Source organism: Mytilus californianus, unplaced genomic scaffold (assembly GCF_021869535.1).
Source record: "Mytilus californianus isolate M0D057914Y unplaced genomic scaffold, xbMytCali1.0.p SCAF_11, whole genome shotgun sequence".
Taxonomy (NCBI): Eukaryota; Metazoa; Mollusca; class Bivalvia; order Mytilida; family Mytilidae; genus Mytilus; species Mytilus californianus.
Genome location: NW_026262593.1, coordinates 1,373,304 through 1,393,530, shown reverse-complemented (window position 1 = coordinate 1,393,530; position 20,227 = coordinate 1,373,304). Strand labels below are relative to the sequence as shown.

The following is a 20,227-nucleotide window of genomic DNA, read 5'->3' as shown; positions in this document are numbered from 1 at the left end:
GCAAATTGAAACCGGAAGTGAACGTCCCGTATTAGCCCATGGGCCAATACGGCTTTTTTCCGTATTGGCCCTGTCCGAAAAGCAATATGAAGTCTTGATTTATATCGACAGGACAACGTCATCAGTATTGGAAATGCTGATTTATCCGTATTAGGGCTTATTTGCTCATATCATTTTAAAAAGGTTATTATTCAGTTGTGTAAAGGTTTATTTTGAGTATTTTACATATATAATTATATATTTTGATTAAATACTAGGCTTTACCTTCCTTTTAGGAGCATCATGGATAATTTCTGTTTTTCGGAATCGTGTTGCTTACTCTTTGTTTTCTATGTTGTATTTTGAAGACGGTTGTTAGTCTTTTCGGCATACTTTTTTTGTCCTGGCGTTGTCTCTCTTTTAAACTATATCGCTAGATTGATATTCGTTATAAGATCTTATAAACAAAACAAAACTGGTAATACTCAAGTCTGTTCTGTAAAAATGACTGATTTAAAAACTGTACATGCTGTATATACAATGGGCATCTTCCATGTTCTAAAAGTACTACTACTATGCATGAAGAAAGTTAAAAAACTCGTAGAATATGTTAACATGATCTGGGATTAAGCTTTTCAATATGTCTTTAAAAAAATAGGTTGAAGATACCAAAGGAAAATTCAAAGCTCGAAGTGTAGTTGAAAACGTCTAATTTTGAAAGAGTTTTTGCCTTTGAGGTAGTTGTTAACTCCCAATGTCTCACAAACGTATACTTCTATGGGTTTAATACAATGATAAAGTATGCATACAAAGGTAGACGCTTTATAAAGTCTTATTTTCAATAAAAAATACACAATTTGAGGCTCTGAAGTCTTCAAATATGGACACTCTCCAACGTTGTAGACTAGAATATAATTCATGAATTAAATATCTTTTTTTAATCTTGTATTGCTGATAACTTATCTGTTAACAGTCTCTCTCTATTTTCTTTAGTTTTACCCAAAACACAAAAAAGGGTAAAAGATAGGCGAAAGATACCAAAGGGACATTCAAACTCATGTCGAAAATAAGCAGACAACGCCATTGCTGAAAAGGAAACTAAAATTTTCAAGATAATAGGAAAAAATGCCAAAATTGGTTATAATCTTCATGTAAGGGCAATAACTTCATTGATGAGTCTTTTGTAGACGAAACTTGCATCTGGCGTACAAAACTATAAGCTTGGTCTCAAAAATGAGTTTTTTTCTGAAAAAAAGGAGTCGACTGACGATTTCCTTCATTGGACTTATATATAAATCTTATCTTGCTGATCACTTTTGATATTTAAAGTTTTTATCTATATATTATAATTTTCAATTTGATAGGCAAAATTCAAAAAAAATATAAAGTTTAAAGCAATAACGCGTATTAAAAGTTGTACAAAGACATCAGGTTGATGTTTTGACCATGTCAGATTACTCTATCTGTAGTGGTTTTCAAGATAATAGACAAAACGTTTACCCATTTGTTTTATTTTCAGTCATATCGGCAATTGTTGTTGACAAGCGGGGTCATTTGGGATATTTTGTTAAACAAGATACCCAAATGATGATTTTGGCAAAGTTTGGATAAATTTGGCGCAGTAGTTTTAGAGGAACAGATAATTGTAAAAGTAAACGGACGACGACGGGCATCAAAGGATGAGAAAAAAGTATTCAGCCAATTAGACAACTATCCACCAGTGACCAATTATCTGATATTATTAATTTTCAAGTTCATACGATGTCAAATGTTTTATTTTGATTTGGTATAACTGGCTATGATTCGTTTCCAGACCATCATGGTTAGAACCAATGATATCAACGCAAGCTGTAAACATTGACCCGATTTAACATTTAAGTGAATACTATGGAACGCCACAGCTGTCTTATGTGGAACTCTGATATTACCTTATGTTGTTTTATTATTACTTGAAGATATTTTGTCTTTACTTAATATGGTTTTGACATTACGTAATGATGTTTTGATATAACTCAATATGGAATAGTCATTACTTAATGATATTTCAGTATTACACGATATGGTTTCGTATTGACTTGATATAGTTTTGTCATTACTCAATATGGTTTTGTCATTACTCGATGTGGTTTCACCATTATTTAATGTGGTTTCACCATTATTTAATGTGGTTTCACCATTATTTAATGTGTTTGTGTCATTAGTCAATGTGGTTTTAACATTACTTGATGTGAATGTGACTTAACGTTATGTAGTTGTTTCATTACATGATGTGGTTTTGTTATTTCGTAATGATGATTTGCCTATTCTTTATACGGTTTTAACATTACGCAATGATGTTTCAAAATTTGACGATTTTACACTACATGATGTGTTTGTTTCATTATTTGATGTGGTCCTGTCATTCTTTGATGTGGTTATCCCATTACTTGATGAGGTAAAACCACGTGACCAATTCGGAAAAAAATATGTTCTATTTTTAAACAGATTTCAATATATCGTTTGTTTAATGTGCTTTGGATGGGTATCGCTATCCATTGAGTTAAAGTTCAAATTAAAGTTCGAGTGGTTGTTCAGAGTTATTTGGTATGAAAAAGGGGAACGGCAGACAATAATAAGAAAAAAAGTATTAAAAAGTTTACAGTATTTCGGACATAATTGGGATATCCCCAAACCACTTGGTCCTGTTGTTTTTATCCTAAGTTCTCAAACGGAAGCAGTATTTTTGTAATAAATTTGTAAAATATTCCACGGAACCCTGTGTCTCGCTTGATATTGCTGCTATAAGTGTAAAAGCGTCATGTTGATCGGCTGTACATTTATCTATACATTTATCGGTAAAAACAAAATTAAAAAAAATGTTTTTCTGTAGTACTTTTTCTTGAAATTGAGGAATAACTCCTATACAAGTTTTAAAACACTTCATGGAGGTTAACAAATTTATCATGTCAAAACAGTTTAATTCGGTTTTATTAAACTAAACTAAAACTGTATGGTTTTCAACAATGAGCAAAACCCATACCCTATAGTAAGCTATAAAAGGTCCCGAAAGGAAAAATGTAAAAAACTAGAAACCTAACGATCTATATAGATAGATAGATAGATAGATACTTTATTCTCTAAAAAATAAATACAAGTTTACAGAGAAACATACAATATAAATACAGATACAATAGTCGAGGTAAACAAATACAGTATGATATTCTAAAAGTACAAAATTATGATGGCATACATGTTTAGTAACATGTATAATGAAAGGTTAAACTCAATAGAAATAAAAAAAAATGGAGATGGAGACGCCGACGCCACTATCGACGACGAAATATAGGTTTGGTGTGTCTCACTGCCGCTACATTGATGTCGCAGGCTCGACACAAATCAAAAGACTTGAACTTTATTGTTAACAAATGAAACACTTCAAATCAACTCACACTAAAGTTACAGGGAAACAGGGGGAGGGGGGCTCGGACTAAGCGACAAAGCATCAATACTATAAAATAAGAATTCTCCGATTTGTTTTTTTTAGCGTAAATGATCATTTGAACTTATACGAATATCAATCTTTTATTTGTAATCAATTGAATTCCCTGATCTACCTCGCACTAATTGAAAAATAACTTTTTGGAATATCTGTTTTGCATGTGACGACGGACATGTTCCAGTGGTCGTAACCATAATACCGTCATCTTTGTAAACTACCAAATAAAACCAAATCACTGGGTTTGTACTTTCTCGAATAACACAACGGGTGCCTTTCTGGAGCATCCGAGATCACCCCGATGGATTTATATTACCCAGTCATACCGATCTATTGAATCAGCCAAATGAAACTGTTTTGTATACCACTGCAACTGAAAGTTGGGGGGCATATTGTTTTACCCCTGTCCGTCCGTCCGTCCATCTGTCTGTCCGTCTCATTATGGGTATATAGTTATTCGGCATAACTTCTCCTACAGTTTGAATCCTAGGAAGTTTTCTCTTTACTGTCTGTTTGTACATATATTGAAGGTGTGCATGTGGTTAGGGTTTAATGTTTAATAACATTTGCTCTTTTGGGAGATAGTTGAACTTTGTAATTTTTTGGGAAATTTACTTGCATAAGAAGAGCGTTTCCAGATAACTCCTCCTACAGTTTGTGGTCAGGGTTTTTATTTTTATTATCTTTTGCTCTTTTGGGAGATAATTGAACTTTTTTTGTCATTTTTGGGGTATAAGCGGTTAAATGAGTTGAGTGTGGGGGCATCACTTTGTCTAGTTTACACTTTTTTTCTCGTATTGTGCTGTTACAACTGTAATAGTCCGATGTAAGGTTAGGATTTAGCGCTCACATACATGTTAAACTCCGCCACGTGCACTTTCTTTATGAACCTGCCCCAAGTCAGGAGCATGAAGTTCAATTGTTGTCGTTGTATAAATGTGCGTCATTTTTTTTTGTAGATTGTTTATTTATAAATAAGACCGTTTGTTTTTTCGTTTGAATTTTTTCACATGGTGCATGGTGGCCTTTTGTAGCTGACTATACGGTGTGTTGAAGGCTGTACGGTTGTCTATATATGATTTCTTACATCCACTGCATTTAAACTCTGGTGGATAGTTGTCTCATTGTCAATCACACCACATCTAACTTTATTTCAACTTCTATGTTGCGTTTTGTATACTGTAACATTGTTTATCTTTTGTACGCATACCCCGGAGCCCTCTTTTCGGAAGCCCGAGCAAAAGTCCTTGTTTAAAGAAGATAGCTCGAATTTCAACTCAAAATCTTAATTAATCTAAATGAGACTTAAATTCGAATCTTACTCAAACTCTACCTCAAAAAGTGACTCAAATTTAATGTTGTAACTATAGAACTCTACCTTTAAATGTGACTCGATCATACTCGAAGTCCAACTCGAAACCCAATGCTAACTAAAACTTTAATTCTAATAATGACTTGAATTCGAAATCGAAGACTAACTCAAAGTTTAACTCAAACAGTAACCCGAACTTTAATTTGAACTCTAATTCGATGGATGGCCACACTCATCCAAGGCACATACAACATGAAAATCTATCTAAAAATAGAACAGGTTTTTCCGAATTGGTCACGTGATTTTACCTCATCAAGTAATGTGGGTCTCATTGGGGTCTAAGCGTGACGCGGGATTGGCCGATTTTTGTAAGCGTGACACGTGAAAGTCAAATTATTGTCCGTGAAAACGGGAAATAATGTCGGGCGGGACACGTGAAATTACCAAAAAATGAGCCGGGAATCCGGGAAAATCATCATTTTATTAAGCGTGAATCAAAATTTGTTGTCAAAAAATGAAAAAAAGGGATGTGGATTGACTGTCAATGAGACAGATGTCCACCAAAGTTCAAAAGAAGTGGATGTAAAGCCCCCATCACACTAGACCAAGACCATGAATAAGGAGTTGACCTCATACTTGAGTGATTTACTAACTAAAATAGATAACGACATCTGTAACAAACATAAACTTTTAGCTACCGCTTTACAAGCAGAACCAAATACAATGAAAGTCCCAACTATGTATTGGCTTCCGAAGCTACACAAAACACCTTACAAATATAGATTTATTTCGTCTTCAAGCCATTGTTCCACTACTAAATTGTCTATTCTTCTTACCAGTACACTTGGTACAATCAAAAACCTGATAATAAATTGTTCAAAAAAGGCCTTCGAAAACAGTGGAATTAATTACTTTTGGAGTGTCAAGAACTCGTTGGAAGTACTTGATAAATTACATGCATATATTGGTGATTTTGAATCTGTTCAAAGTTTTGATTTTTCTACCCTATATACCACATTGCCTCACATTCTCATTAAGAAAAAATTCACACACCTAATTAAATGGGCATTTAAAAAGTCAGAATGTGAATATATATGTTCAAACTCTTTTAGGTCATTTTTTAGTAGCAATAAACAAAAAACTATGTCAATTGGACATGCTTTGATACTATATATGCCCTTGAATTTTTACTAGATAACATTTTTGTTCGCTTTGGAGATTCCGTATATCGTCAGGTTATCGGAATTCCAATGGGGACTAACTGTGCACCACTTATTGCGGACCTTTTTTTGTATTGCTATGAGTTACAATTTATGACAAAAATCAGCAAAGACCTATCGAAACAACATCTGATACACAAATTTAATAATACTTTTAGATATTTGGATGATATTTTGGCTCTCAATAATGACGACTTCAGTATGTATACTAAAGAAATTTATCCTGTTGAACTTACTTTAAATAAAGCTAATACTAACAATGACCACTGCCCTTTCCTCGATCTTGATATCTATATCATTAATGGAAAGCTTAATACTAAAATATATGATAAAAGAGATGATTTTTCATTTCCTATCGTTAATTATCCATTTTTAGATGGTGACGTTCCCTTGTCACCATCTTACGGTGTTTATATATCTCAACTTGTACGAATTGCTCGTGTATGTAACAATGTTTTAGATTTTAACGAGAGAAATTTATGTATTACTGAAAAATTATTACACCAGGGTTTTCGATATCACAAACTAGTCAAAACATTTACTAAATTTTATCATCGGTATAAGGACATCATTCTTAAATATAGCTCAACATGCAGACTTCTTATACGTTCAGGTATTTCACATCCAATTTTTTATGGAAATATTCTTTATAAAGCACAAAAATGTCAGTATTCACCTCTGAAGCTAACAAAACCTTTAAATAGACTTATTAAGAAGGGATATAGTTACGATACTGTTGTCAGGTCATTAAAGATTGCATATTTTGGCGTTAATATTGATTCACTTATAGGGTCTTTGCATCGGCACTAAACACATTTATTTAAAAACCAGTTGTTGGCATGACACGGGTTATGTTCTTCTCATATATGTTATGATGGTATGATACTAAACCCCTAACGGGAAGGATTGTGCCTGATATTCATATGATGAAGACATAATCTTTCAATCAGTTTAATTGAAGTCTGGAGCTGGCATGTCAGTTAACTGCTAGTAGTCTGTTGTTATTTATGTATTATTGTCATTTTGTTTATTTTCTTTGGTTACATCTTCTGACATCAGACTCGGACTTCTCTTGAACTGAATTTTAATGTGCGTATTGTTATGCGTTTACTTTTCTACATTGGCTAGAGGTATAGGGGGAGGGTTGAGATCTCATAAGCATGTTTAACCCCGCCGCATTTTTGCGCCTGTCCCAAGTCAGGAGCCTCTAGCCTTTGTTAGTCTTGTATTATTTTTAATTTTAGTTTCTTGTGTACAATTTGGAGTTTAGTATGGCGTTCATTATCACTGAACTAGTATATATATTTGTTTAGGGGCCAGCTGAAGGACGCCTCCGGGTGCGGGAATTTCTCGCTGCATTGAAGACCTGTTTGCGACCTTCTGCTGTTGTCTGTTCTATGGTCGGGTTGTTGTCCCTTTGACACATTCCCCATTTCCATTCTCAATTTTAAGATTGCAGTGAGATCGTGGTATGGTTGGCTTGAATATTCATTAATTTATTTCATAGCTTTCACGTTGATACTGCGATCTTGCTATGATCCTGATAAGATCCTGCTACGATTTCGCTACGACAGTAACACGTTCTATATATATATATATAGTTACTATCTTGTCACGCTCTTGCTGCGTCTAATAAGACCTTACCACGACTTACACGATCTCTGAATGCTTCTTCAAAAACCTTCCCGATCGCATTACGATTTCAATACGTGTCTACTACGATCGAAAAACGACTCCACTTCGTTGTCACTACGCTCTTCGTCCCTATAAATATCTTGACTTTCCCATTGTACACATCAGTTTCTTGGAGATAACTTTCCACTAAAGGTATTAAAAACACTTAGAGATCGGGGTGCTAAATAAAAAGCAGAGGCATCAAAAAAGGTATGCAATTTTGAAATTTCCAATTTGCAAATTACGAAATATAACACAATTCTCGTGGCTAGGACGTAGTAGAATCGTAGTGATATGGACGAGGACGACAAGGGCAAAGTAGCAGCGCATTATTGTCTTCTTTACCGTAGAACAATCGAATCAATATTGTAGAAGCGTAATTGAGACTAAAGTGAAATCGGGATAGTCGCAGTGAAATCTTATAGGCCTACCTAAGGTTGCAGCGAAATATTGTCCATTGGCTACCCCGATTGTACCACGTTTCCAATACGATGCTTCTACGCCCATCCCGATCTAACTACGTCCTTACGACGACTGAGTTCATAGGTTCTGCTTCAACTAGTTTTGGCCATGACTACACTACGAATGTTTTGAGCATATTCAAAGCTCCACGATCATGAAGACTTGGCATGTCCTTATAACGACCTTACCACGATCTTACTATGACTTTCAAAATTTTATAATTTCTGAGATCGTAGTAGGATCGTGGTCCTAGTGTGATGGGGATATAAGTATTTTTTGTTTGTTTATCATATCAGATGTATTCCGTTTTTTCTCTCAATATAATCTTATGACAGTCAGGGGCGTAGCTGCCGTTAGGCATTTTAGGCACGTACCTATACACATTTTTTTTTTCACAAATTTCTTTTATATATAAAAAATAAAAACAACATTATCTGTAGATACATGTGAACTTGGTTAAACTCTTAATTATCAAATGTCATTTGTACACTAGTCTATCATCCTTAGTGAATTGAGTATTGGATAGAATGTCATTATATTCCACCTTGTATAAACTAAAAACTAGATCTTTGGTTCAGATCATTTCATTTCTATCAACAAATACTTGAATTAGCCTCATCATGCCCAAAACCCTGCCTTTTTTATATACATGATTTATTTTTTATTAATTTTTGATGACTTTCAACTAGCTTTCCACTTGGTCCTTATCCGACCTACAATAAAATCCTTGTCGAAGTTAGGCGTTCGTTTGGTTGTGCGTAATGTATAATTACGCAGTCACGTCTGGTCAGAATGGGGACGTTAAATCCGATGCCGCTAGTGTAGAGAGAATGCCACGCTCTCTACACGTTAAGCAACTTGCAACAAGTCTTTGAGGGGTTCGTATAGGTGGTCTACTGAAAGGCAAAATCTATGTTCCTATCCAAGAAAACCACATTTTCTATGCATTGCATTTCTAAAATTCCAGACCTTCATTCTCGACGATCAGGACCTAGCTACCTGTTGTATTTATTGTAAATTTGTTTTTGTTCTGAACAATCATGAACTATTTGCCATTTTTAGCAATTAATCAATCAATCAACTAGCTTTCAGCAACTTCGAGTAGCCTACTCCGGCTCAAATCTACCATAGACCTGCTGGGTGCATTCAGCGGCCCCAGATCCCCTGTCGCAATGTTTACCCACAGTTTATTGGACATGTAGTTACGCTTCTCACAGTCTTTTCGCCCAGAGTACCACCCACCTTGAGCGAGTCACTGGCAAACTTTTTGTATCATTCCTAAATTTGTGACACCAGTAAGCCATTTATCGGTTCCCTGATATCTTGCCAATGGTAATACAAGTGTGATATACCGATAGGAGGGCTCTTGCAAGGCGACTTCTTATAGAAAAAAAATATAAGCGGGAAACGGGAAACTAAAAAATGATAAGCGGGATACGGGAATCTGACAAAACAATAAGCGGGATCCGGGATTAGACCCCCAGTAATGGGATAACCACATCAAAGAATGACAGGACCACATCAAATAATGAAACAAACACATCATGTAGTGTAAAATCGTCAAATTTTGAAACATCGTTACGTAATGTTAAGACCATATAAAGAATAGGCAAATCATCATTACGAAATAACAAAACCACATCATGTAATGAAACAACTACATAACGTTAAATCACATTCACATCAAGTAATGTTAAAACCACATTGATTAATGACACAACCACATTAAATAATGGTGAAACCACATCGAGTAATGACAAAACCATATTGAGTAATGACAAAACTATATCAAGTCAATACGAAACCATATCGTGTAATATCGAAATATCATTAAGTAATGATTATTCCATATTGAGTTATATCAAAACATCATTACGTAATGTCAAAACCATATTAAGTAAAGACAAAATATCATCAAGTAATAATAAAACAACATAAAGTAATATCAGAGTTCCACATAAGACAGCTGTGGCGTTCCATAGAATACGTTTTTAAAGCGCCAATGAGATTTAGTTATTATGGTATTCGAAACGACCAGTTTTCAGAAAATCCTATGAATAAATTTTTACAAGACACTATAATTTAACGCTTTTAATCGGCGGCATGGCGATGATTCAGCTTGTAATGCAGTTCAAAATGTTTTGATTACCAAAATTGAACTTTTGTGTAAAACCATAAGCAACATATTCAAAACAATAGTCATTATAAAGGTGTTCGAAGACAATATTTGGAAGATGAGCTCCAAAAGTTATGGAGTAACAAATGCAAAGTTGAAAAGGATTGGACACGTTCAAAAACGAATAATATGTAGTGTTTTTTTTCTAATTTGGTTGTCTTTTTGTCGTCTTTCATTTTTTGCCTTGGCGTTGTCAATTTATATCGACTTAAGAGTCCAGATTGTCCCTTTGGTATATTTCGCCTCTTTTTGTTCCTTAATCGACGCTATGATATATATGTACGTTCAACTACGGAAAAACTTTGATAAATCCAACAGAAAAACAAAACGTAGATGCCTGCGCCAATATTACGGGGGAAAGAAATCGGGACAGTTTTGCAAATTAATGAAATCTTGTTGCTTGGCGTGTTGTTTAGTTGGGTAATTCTGCTGAATGATTGACTAAAGACTTTGTATGTCTGACTGATGTGTATTGGAATACAGATAACCGCTGAATGGTTGACTGGAAAAATAGCGTCAAATAGAAATACGAACTTTCTTTATTGACGGTCACTTTGCAAGTGACCACCAAGGGTACAAAAATATCAAAGTCATGTGACTTTGTTTCCAGGTGAGGCACACTTAAGGTTTATTATTTATTCAAACAATGGTTTATGTGATTGAGAACACTGAACGGTCTTCTTGCCTTATAACATAAGAAAAATCTGTCGGTTGGGTTTTAGGATGAATTAGCGCTAACTGAAATGGCTAAAGGATAAATTATTCTTTACATAAGAAAACAAGAACTATGTAAAGCTGTGACTATCTCGCTTTGTGAAAATATACTGACACTTATCTGTTACGTACAACACATGATGCTTTATAAACAAAAATCGTTACATGTTTATAAAGTTGAAACATTTATTTCTTTACCCAATTTTTCATTAAATAATGGAATTTATTTATTTCACATCAGAATTAAATGTAAATTTTATGAATAAGGTAATAAGAAGTGATGTTCACTTTTGCCCTGTCACATATATCCCTCCCGCTGAGAAATTCGGTGTCCCCAACGAATAGATTTTGAAAACAAATGAAAAGGTCTATATTGAAATGTTTCAAGTCAGGAATATGGCAGTTGTTATCAAATAGTTCGTTTCTATTAATGTCGGCGTTTGTTTTTGTTGCAGTTCAGTGTTTCTGTTGTTCCTTTGATTTCCTCTTATAGTTGATGTGTTTCCCTCAGTTTTAGTTTGTAACCCGAATTTGTTTTCTCTCAATCGATTTATGACTTTTGAAAAGCGGTATACTACTGTTGCCTTTATTTATCAATACAGGTACTAAATAACATCTGCAATATGAAAGATTCTAATTTCTCTCATTCTTACTCGATTTATCCCTTTCCTGACATGTTGATTAATTTTATTTTTAAAATGAACGTGTGGTTCGTTTGATCTCAGTTCTTCATTGGTCAAAATTCGATTATGACGTCAATTTTGTTTGCTTTCCTCTGAAACCCTATTGTGACGTCATTAAAAAAGGCGACCTTGTCTGATGACGTAATGTAGAAAGAACATATCTATTTGCATGTCGTTTGAAATATCTATTTGCATGTCGTTTGAAAAGAATGATTAAGGTCTGCATACATCGTCTAAAATCATTAGAGAAACAGATTGCACCACCAAATCTCGTACAACACGATATTTATACACTCTCGACAGTTAAATTTTAAATATTTAAAACGCTCGGCGAGCCTCGCGATTTAAATTTGAAAATTGAACTGAGTGGATAAATATTGTATCACACTCGATGCAGTGGTAGAATCTGTTTAAATCGTTCTTCTTTTGCTTTGGAAACAAAGTCATGTTCTAATTCCAATATAACATGGGCTGCATATGATTGACGTCACAATTGCAACTTTAGTTGAATTTTGAACAACGCTGGAGATCAAAATTGACATTTCTGTTGGTGCTGTTTGCTAGGAAATTAAATAATATCATTCTTAAAGTAAGTTTTAATGTATCTGCTCATTTTTTATCGTTAAAAGTTTTTTTTATAACGATTTTGGTTCATCAAATCAAAATGACTGCCTTTCGAGTGTGTATCTAAACTTGACAATTAACAGTTTCAAGTTAAAGGAGTATTTTTTTCTACATATTATTTTAAACCTCTCACTTGTATTACAGCCGCATAAAAATTCCATTATATTGACAACAATGTGAACAAAACAAACATACATAATAGGTTAACATGTCAAAAATAAGGGTACAACCGTACAGCAGTCAACATTGTGTTATATTCTTAATCAATATAAAAATAACAATTATGTCAACAAAGAAAAACAAAAAAACATATACACTGTATACAAAGCACATAAGCAAAAACGAATGACAAGATTACAAAAATTTACAATAGCACAATAACACGATGACGGGATGTATAAGTACCGACCCACGTCAAATGGATATTACCAAAAAATTACTAGACAGTAATAGTAATAATTTACAAAGACAAATAAAATAACACGTCAACATGTAATCAAGATGATTAACAACGTCAGTACCTAGAATTTATACTATAAATGAAAGCATTTTTGGTGTCAGATGATAAAATGATTTAATCTGCTCGAACAATCCAGGAATTATCTCTTTATCATATTTAAAAGTATCTGCTTTATTGTTCCTGATTCTATAAGATAATTTATTCAAATTTTTAAAATGCTTGGATAAGATAAAACTCATATTATAAGTATCTATAAATATGTAGGATAACAGATATCCGTCATCAGTATGATTATGGTGATGTTGAATAAACCATATCAATCTATTCTGGTTAAAAATAAAAACAAAAACAATATTGAACGTTATACAAATTAAAAACCGAAACGGGTTTATATCGTTCTAAATTTTCAAAGTTGAAGCAGGTTATGTATTTATATATATATAGATATGCACCCAAAAATAATAGTTATGAGCAATATGGGCTGGTAAAATTCTAAAATTACACAGGTAACGAAAGTTAATTTACTACAACAGAGACTTCGTACATGTAGATATACATCCAATATGAATAGCACTGTCCGATTTGAACTGTTCTAATTCTAAAATTATAAAGTTGACGAATGTTTAGTAACTACAATAGATGCTGCGTATCTTTACTTCCAAAATATATAGGTCTGTTCGATTTGAACAGGGATTATTCATAAATTTCAAAGTTGACTAAGCTTAAGTTATTACAGATAGGCTGCGTATCTATCAATCCAAAATTAATAGCACTGTGCGATTTGAACTGGTATAAACCCTAATTTTTTAGATGTCAAAGGTAAAGGAATTGCAACAAAGACTGCGTAGTTATACAAACAAAATGAATAGCACTGCGTGATTAGAACTACGCCTTTTCATTGATCCCATTTAGTGCCAACGTTTTTAATTTTCATATCTCAATTCCCGAGTGATTCTCTCCTCCCTAGACCATAGCAGTGTTGTAGTCTATTATGTTAAAAGTCAGTCGATTGAGATCTGCCTTTGTTTTGCCAGTGTATCTCAATATCGACTGAGAGGAGGGTCTGGCTTCCATTCATAGTCACCACGATGGGCATTCATACGTTTGTGAAATGGCTTTTCTGACATGCCAACATACTGTGTGTTATTGCTGTTCAATTCCAAAGTTAGAAGCTGGACTAAACGTTACCTAGTGAGTGTAATATGCTGCGAGAATTACAGACCTCCCTAAAGATTTCAATACTATTTACACGGGAGATGTTAGTATAGAGAAATGTAACGTCAACGAGCAACGAGACAAGAATTGTTTCAGGTGGGATAGTTTTTTGGCTAACAATATATACATATAAATTTGGTAAACATTTAGATTAGAAATAATTGTAGGCTGTTTTTTTTCCTACTCTAGATTTAAATCTGAATGTTTTGTTAGTGTAATCTACCATAAGGGCTTAATCGATTCATGACTATTAAACCGCGATATACTACTGTTGCCTTTATTTATCTAAGTTCTACGCATTAAAAAAAGAAAAGATGCAAAATATACTTTCAAAGATAACAGTACAATTACTAATTATCAAATACCACTTGGTAACAAAGTAATGATATTTCTTGGTACCACCATTCGTTAAAGGATATTCATATTCCAATTGTAAAAGAAGACAAAATTTATACTGAAATTTTGACATGTTTGATATGACGACCGAAGATATTGGCAACTAAGTATCCTTATTTTAGACGCGACCATTACAGATCTCATTAAGGGCATACGATACGGCTTTAATCCTACGGTGAAAAGTTGTATACAAGCTATTTTTCACCTAGTCAATTCAAATTTCAAATAATATTAAAAAAAAAATACTTTCATGTGCTTCGTTTAGAAAAAATGGGGTCGAAATATTAGACATTTTATTCAATTTCGGTTTCTTTGACATTTCTATCTTTTAAACAGACATACCTAAGTTTGTTTTTTTTAAAGATAAACACACGCGGATTTTCGGTAAAACATTTGACCTATCTTCATTGCAAAAATATTCCCTAAATTTGCGCAACAATTCTTTGGAAATAATGTATTTCTATTCAATTTTCATGACTTTAGAAAAATCGAAATTTCTTTTGCTGTATATTTATCTAGTTATAAAAATTCATCGGTGATTTCATCATAAAAATTGGTACAAATAATTTCTATACAAAATATAGACAACGTCATAACCAGATCAATATAGAGAAACCTAAAAACAAATAACAAAAACACAGACCGGACGAGACAAAGTACAGATCTGAGAGTACTCGCAGTACCTGACAGCCAGTTCAAATCCAATAGCAACTGAAAAAAAGTCATGTATCTAAGGCTGAAATATCAGTCAGTACAAAGTCCATTGGATTTAGTGTAAAGACGTCATTTACAGTCGGAGAAAAATATAACATTGTGCAATACCAAGATACAGATATCAATAGATTGTAGTACCGTGAATGTGCATATGTATATAACAACAATATTTAGTTTACTTTTTCTGATAACAGTTTATTCTCCGACTACGAGTTTGAATGTCCTTTTGGAATCTTTCGCCTATCTTTTTCATTCCTATTCTAATGCATAAATAAGTATTGAAGCAAAAGAACTTAAAAAATTGTTTAAAATCAAAATAAAAAAAAAATTTCATGAAATTCTATGAATGAACTTGGTGCATTAACCTCAGGTCAAAACATGACGTCATATGAATGAAAACTCTCAAGCTAAACATCATTCTGTTACGTGTACGCTTCAAATTCGGATATATCAGATTGAAAATTGAATTTTGTGGTTGGTGATGTTTCCTTTTTACTAGATTGTTTTTTATATACATATATAGATTTCAGCAAGGCAACTCACTTCTCAATTACGACATGTCAACTGTGGATTTGACGGTAAATTGGAAACAACGCAATAAGAATGGTAATTAGAAATATAAGAATTAAAAAACACTTCGTTCATGGAAGCCAATCATTTATTTGCAAGTTTTAGCTTATAGCATGGGGTGTAAAATTATTGGTATAATAGAATCAAAATAATACACGCAAGCCATAGATTTATAATCATTTTCACATGGCCGTTTAAGACGTTATATTCGTTGATGTTTTCCTTCGCTAAAGCTCAAGATAAACTAAAATAAAATGGCCTGGGCAAAGTGAAAATTTCTGTGGCTTACATGAATTATTTCTTAATTTTATACACTCAATCTATACAATTTAGTCGAATCGATGATTAAAATATAACACAAAACACATATTTAAGTATTGGGTCGTTGGAACGTTTTACTTAGCGAGACCTATATACTGTATTGTTTATGCCAAAACAATATCATAATAATCCCGAACAAGAGTAGTATGCCAATATTCAATTTTAAAGATTGGGCGATAAAAATAGATTGAACGGCACTAATCTGACAGCACCAGAAGCTCATTTCGATTATTAAAGTCTGTTTAGTATGTGTTGTTGTGCTGTGGTCATTTTTGTATCCTTGTCTTTCAATTTTGCTAATGTGTTTTAATTTGTCCATATGCCATTTTGTTTTTCTTTGTTGACATGCCTGTCTGTTTTTAAAGTGATTTAGATTATAACACAATGTAGACTGCTGTGTCTCTATTTTTGACATTTTTACCTATTATGTCTGTTTGTTTTGTTCACACATTGTTGTCAATAAAATGGAATTTTATGCGACTGTCATACAAATAAGAGGTTTAGCTAGCTATCAAAGCAAGTTTAATCCACCATTTTTTACATAAGGAAATGCCTGTACCAAGTCTGAAATATGACAGTTGTTTTCCATTTGTTTGATGTGTTTGAGCTTTTGATTTTGCCATTTTTGATTTGAGACTTTCCGATTTGAATTTCCTTAGAGTTTGGTATTTTTATTATTTTAATTTTTTTTGGGAAGCTAAATGCCGTAATGTTTTAAAATCTAAAACCAAATACAATCTGAAGAGCTGATATAAGGGTCAATATACCGAAAAGGATCATAAGGAAAAGCCACATCAGTTATTGTTACGGAATACAAAACTATGACATACTCAGGGCAGCATCACGGAATACAAAGCTATAACATACTAAGGGCAGCATCACGGAATACAAAGCTATGACATACTCAGGGCAGCATCACGGAATACAAAGCTATGATATACTCAAGGCAGCATTTCAGAATACACAGCTATGACAAACTGGGAGCAGCATGACGGACTACAAAGATTTTATACAAATATATCACTCTTACAAGGGGTATTTCCCAAAAATACCGGTTGAGAGGTAATCAAATTTCCAGAGCCGTTAATTGTTTAATTCCAACGAATGCACTTTGTGTCTATCTATCTAACGAAAAGTCTAGAGGTCTTCGGAAGTCGCGTTATTTTTTGACATGGTATTTGCCATCTGCCGTGGTAGTTACTAGCAAATACCCCGGCACATGGAATTCCCTTATAACAAACACACCGGCAAATAAAAGAAAACCTCAATATATAGAAAATTTGTGAAAAATACCATTTCCATCATCCAATCAAAATTCAGCATTATTACATAAGGTGAAATTATAAGATAAAATAAATAACTGGTTGTTAAATTATTTTTATTTAGCAATAAGATAACCAGAGAACGTAATGTAGCTATCAGCATTACTGAAGATTCGTTGATTGTCATTTCCACGACAACGTATATAGATGCGGTCATCTTTCTTCACGTTAAGCACAATATCAAAGGTTCCAGTTTTATAACCATCGCCATGAGTGTAACTTGCAGCCGTCCTTGTATCATTATGCCATAAATGTAGAAATAAATTTTTTCCAGCTTCTGACATTACAACTGCAGAAAAATGATAGAGTCCTGTTATTGGAGCAGTAAAGACACCAGTAGTGACATCATATGCATTTAAGTTGTTTGTCCAAACTTTATCAAACCTTACAATTTCCCTAGACGATAAATCTTGTACGGTGTCCCTGTATGCTGTGAATGCAGGCATTTTGTTTGGACTCAATTCTATTCTCGTTCCATGTCCTCCTGAAAATAGAAACATAAACAGCTAGCTCATTAATATTGACCTTTGAAATATTATCTTGGCCAATCATAATTAAAGGCAACAGTAGTATACCGCTGTTCAAAAGTCATAAATCGATTAAAAGGAAACAAATCCGGGTTACAAACTAAAACCGAGGGAAACACACCAACTATAAGAGGAAATCAACGGAAGAATAGAAACATTGAACTGCAACAAACCCAAACGCCAACATATATAGAAACAGACTATTTGATAACAACTGGCTTATAACTATTTTGATCTGAGCGTCACTGATGAATCTTATGTAGACGAAACGCGCGTCTGGCGTATTAAATTATAATCCTGGTACCTTTGATAACTATTAACACCACTGGGTCGATGCCGCTGCTGGTGGACGTTTCGTCCCCGAGGGTATCACCAACCCAGTAGTCAGCACTTCGGTGTTTACATGACTATCAATTATATGGTCATTTTTATAAATTTCCTGTTACAAAACTTTGAATTTTTCGGAAAACTAAGGATTTTCTTATCCCAGGAATAGATTACCTTAGCCGTATTTGGCACATTTTTTTGGAATTTTGGGTCCTCAATGCTCTTCAACTTTGTACTTGTTTGGCTTTATAACTATTTTGATCTGAGCGACACTGATGAGTCTTATGTAGACGAAACGCGCGTCTGGCGTATTAAATTATAATCCTGGTACCTTTGTTAACTATTATTCCTGACTTGGTACAGGACATAATAATTGTCCCTAGTATTTAACCGCTTTATCCCCCTTATCAATCTGGGCTTGAGGATACAGGTAAATCAGTAGAACTTAGTGATGAAAATAGAAGAGAGGCGATAGATACAAAAGGGATATTCAAGTTTAAAATAAAAATGACAACGCCATGGCTAAAAAAGAAAAAGACCAACAAACAATAGTACACAAAACACAACCTAGAAAACTAAAAGAATAAGATAGAGTAGTATGAAAGTCATATACCGAATTCAAGTGTCTATGTCAAACTACTAATTAAAATTCTGAGTGTGAGATTAGCTTTCATTGATAGAAATTACCTAATAAAAAAAGATGAAATATAAAAATAACATTTATAAAAAGTACCTGTTCCTTTGAGCTTTAACATCATTCCAATTAAGTCGTCAAACAAGGAATTTTCTGTGAATATAGAAAAACAACTTTGAAAAATTATAATAGTAAATATTTATTTCTGTTTGTTGTTTTTTTTTTAATTTGATGTTTTACACGTTTGCTAATACTTGAAACTTTTTTAGGGATTGATAAATTTAGTATTTCACAATCGATGTATAAAAATGAATGTGTTATAGAAAAAAAAACGTATCCTGATTTATAAAACAAATTACTTCAAGATAGATTTGATGATACCTTACCAAGTTTAGAGCAGCATGAGCTGTTCACGACAAATATCTGTCCAGTTAAAAATAACAGAAGTATCGATAGTAGCTGCATTATTCCACTCAAAGACTGGTTAGAAACGTAATATGGTGATGATCTGTGATTCCGTTCTTGTGGAATAGTTCTTTTATACATCTATGCACAAGTACAGTTTCTCTCTGTCATTAAATGGTAACTTGATATATTTTACATATTCGTGTTACTATGTAACAGCTGTTAAAACGTGGTTTAGTACGTATGGCAAATGTTTCTGGAAAATCTCGTACCAAGTAACTTTAGAAAATAAAATCCAAATTTAATGTAAATTATAAGCATTGTATCTTTGATGGGCTTTTTTTATACAGATTGCAGAATATATAACGATTGCTAGCTTTAGGATGTTCGCTACTCTTATTTTTGACTTTTTGTCAGATATTGCTTGTTCACACTATACGAACTTCATATACAGGAGTGTGCTCCTTACGCAGAAACTGCTCCAACAAAGTTATGAGGAGGACAGATTAAAAATGACACTCCGTAAATTTAACGGACACCATCACGAATTGGTTGATCCATACGATGTGTCTTTGTCCAAACTAACTAAGGACATTTTTACCACGTGTTAGATTGTGGTTTGTCATTACGTCGTCTGATCTTTTAATTACCGAACGTGACTTATTCCCGATTGTGACTGTTTTGCTGAGTGTGAAACCGCATTGCTATAAGACGTGTCACGTTACTTTTAATCCCAAATTCATGTATTTAATTTTGATGTTATATTTGTTATTCTCGTCGGATTTTGTCAAATGTCTTAACGTCTTTCCTGTTATATTCGTGTGTTATGGTAAAGACAATTAATCACCCCCTTCATTTATTAGATTTTAGTTTGGTTCAACGAAATTTATACGATATATTTGGTTTACAGTTTGATTCAGAAGAAACACCGACATAGCTAGATAATACAATCAATTATCTAATTACTACCACAATTTGATATTAATAAGTATTGTAATTTTCATTGTTATTAATAAA

At 33.4% G+C, this 20,227-nt stretch overlaps 1 protein-coding gene across 1 annotated transcript; it reads right to left on the bottom strand.

The window, feature by feature from the left end:
• Window positions 1-17,355: 17,355 nt before the first annotated feature.
• On the bottom strand, window positions 17,356-19,303 carry LOC127719345 (complement C1q tumor necrosis factor-related protein 6-like). The gene is made up of 3 exons (XM_052225414.1): window positions 19,192-19,303; window positions 18,905-18,958; window positions 17,356-17,801 (listed from the first exon to the last, which is right to left on the bottom strand). Exons 1-3 carry the CDS (start codon window positions 19,268-19,270, stop codon window positions 17,374-17,376), a joined length of 561 nt encoding a protein of 186 aa, XP_052081374.1. The 5' UTR covers window positions 19,271-19,303; the 3' UTR covers window positions 17,356-17,373.
• Between the last annotated feature and the right edge of the window lie 924 nt (window positions 19,304-20,227).